The sequence below is a fragment of the Eptatretus burgeri genome, chromosome 12 (genome assembly GCF_056783735.1).
Source record: "Eptatretus burgeri isolate ZD-2024b chromosome 12, Ebu_testis_v1, whole genome shotgun sequence".
Classification (NCBI taxonomy): domain Eukaryota; kingdom Metazoa; phylum Chordata; class Myxini; order Myxiniformes; family Myxinidae; genus Eptatretus; species Eptatretus burgeri.
In genome coordinates this window covers 97,456,967-97,469,013 of record NC_140972.1, presented here as the reverse complement: position 1 = coordinate 97,469,013, position 12,047 = coordinate 97,456,967, and the positions used below count along the sequence as shown (strand labels likewise).

Sequence of the window (12,047 nt, the reverse complement as noted above, 5' to 3'; positions counted from 1 at the left end):
GAGCCGCTAAGGCTGTTGTAGAATCTTCTTCGTTACCATCTGTGATCGTGAGACGAGTTTGTGTTCCTCTTCTTCTTTGCACTAACAAGCAAAGCGAGTGGACAAACTCTTTTTGCCGACATAACATGGGGTCCGTGGAATAGATAAATGTTGCTTCTAGTATTCGGAGATGCGTTATACTTCGTCCTCTACTCAATATCTGATTGACAGAACCAAACAGTACGTCCCTTTGTCCGTCAGGAAAAACACAATTGGTACACGAATACAGCTGGAACGTGATTGTAGGAGGGTCCCAGCATCAATCCCAACATCGTGTTCCTCTGCTATTGAACAGCATTTGATTGAGAATACAAACTGTGCTGAACATTATCATGTGGATCCATTCAACATAATGAGCAGTGGACGAAGTATAACGCATCTCCGAATACTAGAAGTGACATTTATCTATTCCACGGACCCCATGTTATGTCGGCAAAAAGAGTTTGTCCACTCGCTTTGCTTGTTAGTGCAAAGAAGAAGAAGAACACAATCTTGTCTCACGATCACAGATGGTAATGAAGAAGATTCCACAACAGCCTTAGCGGCTCCACCTCAGACTCTGCAACCTCCAATTGAAGAGCTGAACACTGAATAGACTCCTCCCACCTAGACCATTGGAAGGAGACGATGACGCATCAGCAGAGAACGTCCAATCAGAATTGACTTTGTTGATCGGTGTCCATTAGACTGTTCTTCATCATCACTCACTCATTTTGTGTGAATTTCACCTGAAGAGAGCACAACGAAAAGCTTTGTGGTTTTCTTTTTATGATAATGTCCTTCAAGATGTCTGTTTATGTAGATATTGAAGTTTTGTCATACCAAGCATCTGTTTAAATGTGTGTTTGTGTAAGTGTCCAATTAAAATATGTCCACGTGTGTGTGATACCTTAACATCTCCAGAGGGTTTGTCTCGTGCACCTGGATGCCACATCGTGGACATTCGTTACTTTCTTCAAAATGTTGGACGATACAGCTCTTGCAAACTAATCGCACAACAGAGAGTGAGACAAAACAACCTTACTACAGCCTTTACCTTAAATCATGGGACAGAATATCCCCTCCAATTCAACTCCCCTTCCTCCATATTTATTCTCCACCTCACACCTCCACCGCTCCCCCGCCTCCCCCCCCCCACTCCATATACACAGGTTGAATTCTACCCCTCCCCCTTTCTCTCAAACCTGACCCCTTTACACGTGATTTGAGGTTTATAACCTTCAGTCGTTCCCCTCTTAACTCCCCCACGTGCATACAGTTACTACCCCTCTCAAACTTTATCCCTGTTACAGATCCCTCCTCTTCCAGCATGAGATGGACCCAACAATATCCAACAACTAACGTGTGAAGCACAGACTAAAATACTCTGTTTCGAACCAAATCAACATTTACAACATCCATATCATTATCATCATCATCAACAATCATCATCTCAGCCACTGATTGTGAAAGGTTTAAACAGAAAGGTCAGCTTTTGAGTGGACCAACAGAGCGATCAAAAAAAGAAAAATGGATGAATGGTCAGGATGTATTACGAAAACGTGTAGATCGCAAAATGGCGAAAACCACAGAAGATCCAGCAAGGGTTCATCGGAGAACAAAAGCCGAGTCGTCACGTTCCACCCACCATAACACAACCTTCATCGAGCAAACTATCAAAAGTAACTGGTGAATCATCTCCCTCCATCATGGAACATAACCTCATTCGGTACACTCACACGTGTGCAAGCACTCAGTGACGGCCAGGGGCTTCACGAGGTACCCGCGACACAACGAGCACATGATGAAGGGATTGAAATCTCTGAGACGCGTGCGGCGTCCCGTGGCCATGGGGACCGGTGGTGACGGGCCGGCGATCCTGGCCTCACCCCGTCCTGGCGTGGTGCACCGTTTAAGGCAAGAGGTGCGGTGCCACTTAAGGCTCAGACGATCTGATGTCCCTTAAAGGTGGCGCTTCATCTGCAAAACACGGAACGTGTTACTTGCTAATGGCGGCTGGAGCACGTGTTTTCACCAGTATTAAAGAAAAACAAACAAACTTCTGCAGTGAGATTACCTCTCATCCCTCATCAATCACCCTCCAACACAATCTGAGAGAACAACCTCTTCTACTCTTCCTTTGCACTTCTCAATAACCCAAAACACCAAACTGCTGCAACGGGTCCACGCATACACCTCAAAGACATCTGCACCTAGCATGTCTCAAATACCTCCTCGTATATCTTGTACTCCTTTGGGAGAGCAGAATTACTCCCTCAATCCTACCCCCTCCCCCAAATCTGACCTTTTTTGATTTCTTTCTCCACCTTCACCTTTTTCACACTTTCCACTCCACCACACCCCTCAAAACACACACACACACACACACACACACACACACACACACACACACACACACACACACACACACACACACACACACACACACACTTGCCTTCACCCAATCACAGCTCCGATTCAAACATAGCACGAGAAGCAGAAGATATGAAAAGCATTCAACCGAGCCTACTACTGAAGATCCTCGATAAACCCAGGGATGCTCACAATTAAAGGGACAATCTCACACCGTCGCAATTCCTGGAGGACAACTTTCATAACCGCAGGACGGACATCCAGTCGTGGAAATCATGATGGAAACGGAGAAGATAAAAGGTCAATTAAAGTCATACGTGGGCTGGTCTCTCTGGCGTTTGATCCCATCCGAGCTCTTGGCACTTATGGGGAATGCAGGTGTTTGGACGGTCTCACTGCCCGATTACACCCGGGATTCCAACCCAAACTACAAGCGCGATGATGAGATCAGTCGCCTGAGTCTTGTGGTCTATTGTTCACCCAGGGTGGCTCCGTCCCTCCGGGAGGGTGTTTAAGATCCAAACGCATGTGACCAGTGTCAGTTCGTGAGGGTCACGTTGTGGTCACAACTTTAGACTTTTGAGATGGTCTTTGTTGGAAAACCCTCAAACAGGAATTGTCCCCTCCGGAGTTGTACAGTTTTGATGATTCGGAGTCTCCTCACAAACCACCCTGTGATTCACATTCAGTTTATTTATTTATTTCCCACATTTAACTTGATCAAACAAATACAAGAAACTCATCAACAAGAAAACAGTGGAGGGCCAGACAAAAACAAAAAAGCAGCCGCTTGTAAAATGACAGTGGTATTGGGATTAAAAATATACAAAATAAAAATATGAAAACTAAAGAGAGACAAAAGGAGAATATTGTTAATCAAGACAAGATAACCGTGTTGGGAATAACAACGAGTTGGACAGAGAGGCCAAACGGAAAGAAAGTAAACGAGAAATAAACGCAAATGGGGGTGTTGGAGGGGGGAAATCCTCACATTAGCATCTCAACATCACTCATTTATTACGTGTGATTACTATTATACTAAATCAATTTTAACTTATTATTCTACACTTGTACAAGAATAAGTTTTTGAGTTTATGTTTAAAACATTTGCACTATTAGTTTAACGAAGCCTCACTTCACGTGAATTCCATAATACACACACTCTCTTGTGTGCAGCCTTTTGGCTGATAGTTGCATCATTGGTTAGAGACACAGCTGCGCCGCTGATGCAGTGCCCCCATTACCAGTACACTGGTACTCATTTTGCCGACCTCGGAAGGATAACAGGCTGAGTCAACCCCACCTGTTGTTAATTCAACGATAAAAACAGGGTATCTAACTCAGGACCCTAAGACCCCAAGCCAGCCACCCGACCAGGCTTGATTCCATAGTTTTGTAAATAATAGTTTTGTTTGTAAAGGAAGTTCGTGTTTGTTGTAAATGTACAGGACATATTGTTATGGGGCCGGGTATCAGTGGCAAGCACGACCGCTAGAGGGAGCAGTAGAGTCGGCTCCACCGAACACACCGGAATTTAGGTCGTGACCCTCGGATAGGTCCGAAAGGCACGGGTCCCTGCAGGACCATGAATCGCCAATAATTAAACCGCGTGGGGTAGGGTTAATTGCCAAACTTCAATATACCTAATTACCCACGCGGCAAAGCTACCAGGGAATCCACACCCTCGACAGACCTCGAGCGGGACGAGCCGTTACCGTGCTCGAACCGTGTGTAACCCGAGCGGATGGTCACCAAGGTCTGTCGGCCCAAATGAACAATTTACTGCCTCGCTATTTCTCAACACGCACCGTGCTAAGCCAATGAAAGAAATGACAGGGAACGAGCTGGGACATTCAACAATAGGGAAATTTATTTACAATAATCGGGGGACAAGGGGAGCACGTAAGGGCAGAGTTATCCAAATAAAGAAGGGAATCAAATGTACAAGCAATTCCTTAAAACAATTCTACTTGGACACAGGGCCCACGAACACACACACACGCACACATAGATACCCCAGAAAGAGATGGTCCTCGAGGTCTTTATTGCCCCTTCAGCTCGGGAGGGAAGACGAGCTGGGGGAAGAGAACGTGGCTGGCTACCTGGCCGCGTTCGCGCGGCTGGACGACCACACCCTCCCGGAGTACCAAGCGCCAAAGAACGGACCAGGGCAGCCGAACCCAGAAGAGGCGAGATGAGGTGAGATCTCATCCCATGATGAGATGGTCGACCGCTTGTTGGAATGCGCCAGACGAGACGCCTCGGATGCGCAGGATGCAGTCAGCCGCAGACCCAGACATCAGAGCGCTCGAGCAGAAGGGACACAATCCTCAAAGCCTTTCCCATCCTTTTTTATGGGGCGGGTCCGCTCCCCCGTCACCTGCTCCTATTGGGTGGACGGCCTGTCGCAGCTCCGCCTTCTTGAGAAGGACCGCCCCGGCTTTGGTCCGCGCGTCGCCCATTGGGCGGAAAATGACGCATACCCTTATTTGGCGCAAATCCAGAATGAAGCGCTCCATGCCCATATTTGGGCCAAGCCAGAGCGAAACGCTTCGTGACCATATTTGGTGCGAAATCCACACCGCCTGGGGCATGGAATTCCGCTCACGCACACATGCCAGCGAGCGCGCGAAGAGCACGGACAATGCTGCAAGCAGAGGGTTGTTGTTGGGTAAAAATCGTATCTATAAAATAACTTCACAGCGCTCGTACACTTAATTCCCATTAGACATAGGGGAAAGGGAGCTAACTATCCACATTTACTTAACGAAATAACTGAGCTACGGGAACCTGAATGTTGAGTGCTCGTGGCTACCAGATTCGTAACAATATCACCTTGGCTTGTTCAGTAATTATGAATGACTTCATTTATCACGACAATTTGACCAAGTTTTTGGGGTATCTCATTTCAGCTCAGCTGGAACATTAGTAATCCGAAATGAAAATTGTATCGTTCTTCCATTTTGAGAACCTTATGATCATGGAAAAGAATGTTTGAGTGTGCGTGTGAACTTTCACTCAATATAATTCACATTTAACACATTTTTTTTCTTTGTAACACCAGAAATTTGTTGAGCTGTAATTTAAATGAGTTTCCCCAAACAACTATGCAGTAACTTACTGGAGACAAAATCAAGGTGGAATATAATGCAAGAAGAATTGATTGAGGAAAATAATATTTTAATTAATTTATGAGAACAAACAACACAACAACCTCCCGAAAGTCAAGTCAAGATCCCCTCAACCACCCTCTCCTCCCTCCTCCCCCCGTCCCCCTCCACCTCCACCTCCCCCTCTTCCCCTCCTCCACCTCCTCCACCTCCTCTTCCACCCCCTCTCCCCTCTCTCCATCCCCTCCCTCCATCCCCTACTCCTCCCCCACTCCTCCCCCACTCCTCCCCCTCTCTCCATCCCCTCCTCCTCCTCTCCATCCCCCCTCCTCCCCCTCTCTCCATCCCCCTCTCTCCATCCCCTCTCCATCCCCCTCCCTCCATCCCCTCTCCATCCCCCTCCCCCTCTCTCCATCCCCTCCTCCCCCTCTCTCCATCCCCTCCTCCCCCTCTCTCCATCCCCTCCTCCCCCTCTCTCCATCCCCTCCTCCCCCTCTCTCCATCCCCTCCTCCCCCTTCTCTCCATCCCCTCCTCCCCCTTCTCTCCATCCCCTCCTCCCCTTCTCTCCATCCCCTCCTTCTCTCTCTCCATCCCCTCCTTCTCTCTCTCCATCCCCCCTCCTCCCCCTATCCCCCACCTCCCCCTATCCCCCACCTCCCACCTATCCCCCACCTCCCACCTCTCTCCCTCCTCCTCCCCTCCCCATCCCCCCTCCTCCCCTCCCCATCCCCCCTCCTCCCCTCTCTCTCCCTCCTCCTCCCCCTCCCCTCCTCCTACTACTCTCCTCCCCCTCCTACTCCTCCCTCTCCTTCCTCCTCCTGCCCTCTCCTTCCTCCTCCTCCCCACCCCTCCTCCTCCCCACCCCTCCTCCTCCTCTTCCTCCTCCTCCCCACCCCTCCTCCTCCTCTTCCTCCTCCTCCCCACACCTCCTCCTCCTCTTCCTCCTCCTCCCCACCCTTCCTCCTCCTCCTCCTCTCCCCACCCTTCCTCCTCCTCCTCCTCTCCCCACCCTTCCTCCTCCTCTCCCCACCCTTCCTCCTCCTCCTCCTCTCCCCACCCTTCCTCCTCCTCCTCCTCTCCCCACCCTTCCTCCTCCTCCTCCTCTCCCCACCCTTCCTCCTCCTCCTCCTCTCCCCACCCTTCCTCCTCCTCCTCCTCCTCTCCCCACCCTTCCTCCTCCTCCTCCTCTCCCCACCCTTCCTCCTCCTCCTCTCCCCACCCTTCCTCCTCCTCCTCTCCCCACCCTTCCTCCTCCTCCTCTCCCCACCCTTCCTCCTCCTCCTCTCCCCACCCTTCCTCCTCCCCTCTCCCCACCCTTCCTCCTCCCCCTCTCCCCACCCTTCCTCCTCCCCCTCTCCCCACCCTTCCTCCTCCCCCTCTCCCCACCCTTCCTCCTCCTCCTCCTCTCCCCACCCTTCCTCCTCCTCCTCCTCCTCTCCCCACCCTTCCTCCTCCTCCTCCTCCTCCTCTCCCCACACCCTTCCTCCTCCTCTCCCCACCCTTCCTCCTCCTCCTCCTCCTCTCCCCACACCCTTCCTCCTCCTCTCCCCACCCTTCCTCCTCCTCCTCCTCCTCTCCCCACCCTTCCTCCTCCTCCTCCTCCTCTCCCCACCCTTCCTCCTCCTCCTCCTCCTCTCCCCACCCTTCCTCCTCCTCCTCCTCCTCCTCCTCTCCCCACCCTTCCTCCTCCTCCTCCTCCTCTCCCCACCCTTCCTCCTCCTCCTCCTCCTCTCCCCACCCTTCCTCCTCCTCCTCCTCCTCTCCCCACCCTTCCTCCTCCTCCTCCTCCTCTCCCCACCCTTCCTCCTCCTCCTCCTCCTCTCCCCACCCTTCCTCCTCCTCCTCCTCTCCCCACCCTTCCTCCTCCTCCTCCTCTCCCCACCCTTCCTCCTCCTCCTCCTCTCCCCACCCTTCCTCCTCCTCCTCTCCCCACCCTTCCTCCTCCTCCTCTCCCCACCCTTCCTCCTCCTCCCCTCTCCCCACCCTTCCTCCTCCTCCTCCTCTCCCCACCCTTCCTCCTCCTCCTCCCTCTCCCCACCCTTCCTCCTCCCCCTCTCCCCACCCTTCCTCCTCCTCCTCCTCTCCCCACCCCTCCTCCTCCTCTCCCCACCTCCTCCTCCTCCTCTCCCCACCCTCCTCCTCCTCCTCTCCCCACCCCTCCTCCTCCTCCTCTCCCCACCTCCCTCCTCCTCCTCCTCCTCTCCCCACCCCCTCCTCCTCCTCTCCCCCACCCTCCTCCTCCTCCTCCTCTCCCCACCCTTCCTCCTCCCCCTCTCCCCACCCTTCCTCCTCCCCCTCTCCCCACCCTTCCTCCTCCCCCTCTCCCCACCCTCCTCCTCCTCCTCCTCCTCTCCCCACCCCTCCTCCTCCTCCTCCCCTCCCCACCCCTCCTCCTCCTCCTCTCCCCACCCCTCCTCCTCCTCCTCCTCCTCCCCCTCCCTCCTCCTCCTCCTCCTCCCCCTCCCCTCCTCCTCCTCCTCCCTCCTTCCCCCATCCCCTCCTCCTCCTTCCCCCCACCCTCCTCCTCCTCCTCCTCCCCCCCCTTCCTCCTCCCCCCTCTCCCCACCCTTCCTCCTCCCCCTCCCCTCCTCCTCCTCCCCTCCTCCCCCCCTCCCCTCCCTCCTCCTCCTCCTCCTCCCCTCCCCTCCCCTCCTCCTCCTCCTCCTCCTCCCCCTCCTCCTCCTCCCCCTCCCTCCTCCCTCCTCTCCCCCTCCCCTCCCCCTCTCCTCCTCCCCCTCCTCCTCCTTCCCCTCCCTCCTCCCCTCCTCCTTCCCCTCCCCTTCCCCTCCCCTCCTCCCCCCTCCCCTCCTCTCCCTCCCCTCCTCTCTCCTCCCCTCCTTCCCCCCTCCCCTCCTCCCCCTCCCCTCCTCCCCCCTCCCTCCCCCTCCTCCCTCCTCCCCTCCTTCCCCTCCCCTCCTTCTCTCCCTCTCCTCTCCCCTCCTCCCTCTCTCCTCCCTCCTTCCCCCTCCTCTCCTCCCCCCTCTCTCCTCCCCTTCTTCCCCTCCTTCTCTCCTCCCCCTCCCCTCCTTCTCTCCTCCCCCTCCCTCCTTCTCTCCCCCTCCCCTCCTCCTTCTCTCCTCCCCCCTCCCCTCCTTCTCTCCTCCTCCCCTCCCCTCCTTCTCTCCTCCCCCTCCCCTCCTTCTCTCCTCCCCCTCCCCTCCTTCTCTCCTCCCCCTCCCCTCCTTCTCTCCTCCCCTCCCCACCCCTCCCCTTCTTCTCTCCTCCCCCCCCTCCCCTCCTTCTCTCCTCCCCCTCCCTCCTTCTCTCCTCCCCCTCCCCTCCTTCTCTCCTCCCCCTCCCCTCCTTCTCTCCTCCCCCTCCCCTCCTTCTCTCCTCCCCCTCCCTCCTCCTTCTCTCCTCCCCCCTCCCCTCCCTCCTTCTCTCCTCCCCCTCCCTCCTTCTCTCCTCCCCTCCCCTCCTTCTCTCCTCCCCCTCCCTCCTTCTCTCCTCCCTCCTTCTCTCCTCCCCCTCCCTCCTTCTCTCCTCCTCCCCCTCCCCTCCTTCTCTCCTCCCCCTCCCCTCCTTCTCTCCTCCCCCTCCCCTCCTTCTCTCCTCCCCCTCCCCTCCTTCTCTCCTCCCCTCCCCTCCTTCTCTCCTCCCCCCTCCCCTCCTTCTCTCCTCCCCCCTTCTCTCCTCCCCCCTCCCTCCTTCTCTCCTCCCTCCTCCTCCTTCTCTCCTCCCCCTCCCCTCCTCCCCCTCCTCCCCCTCCTCTCCTTCTCTCCTCCCTCCTCCCCCTCCCCTCCTCCCCCTCCCCTCCTTCTCTCCTCCCTCCTCCCTCTCCCCTCCTTCTCTCCTCCCCTCCTCCCCTCCTTCTCTCCTCTCTCCTCCCTTCCTCCCCTCCTTCTCTCTCCTCCCTCTCTCCTCCCTCCTCCTCCTCTCCTCCCCTCCTCCTCTCTCTCCTCCTCCCCTCCCTCCTCCCCTCATTCTCACTCCTCTCCTCCTTCCCCCTCCCCTCCTTCTCCCCTCATTCTCACTCCTCTCCTCCCCTCCCCTCCTCACATTCCCTCACCATTTTTAGTCCTTACCATGAGATCGTTAAACTCTCTCTCCCTCCTCTCCGTTAACACTTCGGCCCCGCCGCTCCGTTCCACCCTCCACCAATGAAGTCCCTCGATGTATCGACGTGTCTATGTTTCTCTACGTGTAGATAACCCGGGAAGAACACTCCGGAACTCAGCACAAACACCTCCGACATCGCATCGTCTCATAGATTCTTCCTCTTCACATGAATAATTCTCAAAACTTCAGTTCATAACAATTATCATTGTTCTTCTTCATTATCTGTTTAGCCTTTTGTTCGACGCATTAAGCCCCGACATCTTACGTCTTGGATCATTTCTTCTTCTCCGTCCACTTCTTGTTTTTGCGTTTCCTGGCGTTATCAGATCTACGAGGCTCTATAAACGCCACCGGAGAACTCATCGCTTCAGCCACGTACAAAAAAAATAAAATAAATAATACCAGGAACTTATACTGTTCATACCATTTCCTTTTTGTAACCAGGATTAGCTCCGTTTTCTGCATTTCATTGGATAATTTCCATGAATCAGCAGAGAGGGGAATACTGGGACTGTTGGGAATCGTCTTGTTAAAAATCCTCACCCAGCCCGAATGGCTGATATGACGTCTGCAGCGGAAATCATACTGATTTTCTCCGACCTGTTGTACAATTTACTCCTTCGGTGATAAAACCCCAATGAACCCCGTTTTGGAATATTCGGTGATTGCTCTCTCAGTTTGGCATTCTGTATCTTGATCGTATTTGCTAGATCTAATGGAATCTATATACGAACCAAAATATGGCGCCAAGCTGCTCTTCTCCCAACAGGAACGTTCGTCAGGCAATTAGTGAGCGGTATTCAACAACAAGGCGCGGAGACCCCGTGCAGCCGCTTCGTGCGGCGATCGCCCTCTCTGACGTCACATCGAACAACCGTCCCACTTCCGGGGTGTGGCTTGCAAAAAAAAAAAAATGTAGGAATAGGTCACAGAGGGCAATCACATACTGGGGGAACTTATCCTTAATCCCTATCTAATTAACACCGCACCACCCCCCCCCCCCCGTGTGGTGACACGTAACACTTCAGCTCACAGTCTCGTGACCTAATTATGTCAATATGTCTCCTACACGTCCACGGACCAAACAACGTTATTCAATCCTAACTTTCCTATTCAATTCCTCCATCTACCCCAACAACCGTAACAACATTGTCATGCCCAGTCGCACTGTTTTGCACTGCACCACGCCAGCGAGAAGTGCCGTACCTCACAGGCCACGACGAACACCAAGCACCACGGACATGCAAGCGAGAGCAACTGATGGGTTGCTAGGCAATGCGTGGATTAAGGGACCACAGAAAGGAGCCGCGCACGACCGAGGGATGACTGAACGGCTGCGGGATCGAAGGTAAGACCGATGGGGTGAAGGACGGACTGTTGAAAGGATGTTTGACGGAGGGGAGATTATTGGTGGACCATAGAAACGGGCCGATGAGGTGTAATGGAGGGATGATTAAAAGTAACAGAACAATTGAACAAAACGATGGTGTGAAGGAATATAAAAAAGAAACCATGAAAGGTTACCCAAGGTAAGCCCGTTGCTCTTTCAAACCCTTCCCAGAGTTCCTCCACAGCTGTGAAGACATTCACAAACAGTACACACCTGAGAATCCCAATGGTACACACCCTCTCAGCTGCCGGAAATTGGTATGCATTTTTGTCTGTGCTGTCGCTGATGAATCAACAATAAGTTTACTCTTCTTCCAGTCCAGTGCAAGTGATGATGAAACCGGTCCCGCTACGTGTGTGTGTGTGTGTCTGTGTGTGTGTGTGTGTGTGTGTGTGTGTGTGTGTGTGTGTGTGTGTGTGTGTGTGTGTGTGTGTGTGTGTGTGTGTGTGTGTGTGTGTGTGTGTGTATGTATATATATATGTATATGTATATGAGGAAGATAAAGCTTGGGAAATCTCGGGCTTGATGGATGCTAGTTTGTGGGACCATATCTCTGTTTGACTAACTTTGGAAAGTCTGGATGAATGAGTCTTAACCATGTAAGGTCGACAAGATTTTCACGTGACGTTGAAAGTTCTTCATCCTTGGTTAACGCTTGTCTGTGGTGTGATGTGCCTCCATCCCGAAGCAATAAACTCTCCTCGATGATTGCAATTAATCGTTGATACAAGTCCTCTGGACTTTCATCATGTTCAAGACGAATAGTGGAAAAGTCTATAAAACGAGCACCAGTGGACTGGAAGCCATTATGTTTGCGAATCATCCACCTGCCAAATGTTTTCCATGGAGGTTGAATTTTTGACAATGGTATCACGTAACAGGATGCGGCAGGAATTTGCAATTTGTCCCAGAATTAGTTCCAACATATTGAGGATCAGTGAGGAAACAGAGCAGCGACATCCGCTCTATACGAGACAGCATCAAGTCGATGTTTCGAATGAGCAAAATGGTGGATCCCATCGTGAGCAATGCAAATGGTCCATTGTTGGGTTGTATTTGGGTGTAAACAACCAACCATGTAATTATTGCGATAATT

At 53.0% G+C, this 12,047-nt stretch overlaps 1 protein-coding gene across 2 annotated transcripts in view; it reads right to left on the bottom strand.

Annotated features, from left to right (window-relative positions):
• The window catches only part of PCGF5 (polycomb group ring finger 5), a 31,530-nt gene extending 21,655 nt beyond the window's left edge, over positions 1-9,875 (bottom strand). Inside the window, exons 1-3 of one of the 2 annotated variants that reach the window (XM_085849030.1) lie at positions 9,528-9,875; positions 1,758-1,998; positions 929-1,025 (exon numbers count right to left, since the gene is read on the bottom strand). In XM_085849030.1, coding sequence (XP_085705156.1) covers positions 929-1,025; positions 1,758-1,869 — 209 coding nt within the window. In that variant the 5' untranslated portion in view covers positions 1,870-1,998; positions 9,528-9,875. The remainder of the gene's footprint in view (positions 1-928; positions 1,026-1,757; positions 1,999-9,527) is intronic. The other variant, XM_085849031.1, reaches the window with a different exon arrangement.
• Between the last annotated feature and the right edge of the window lie 2,172 nt (positions 9,876-12,047).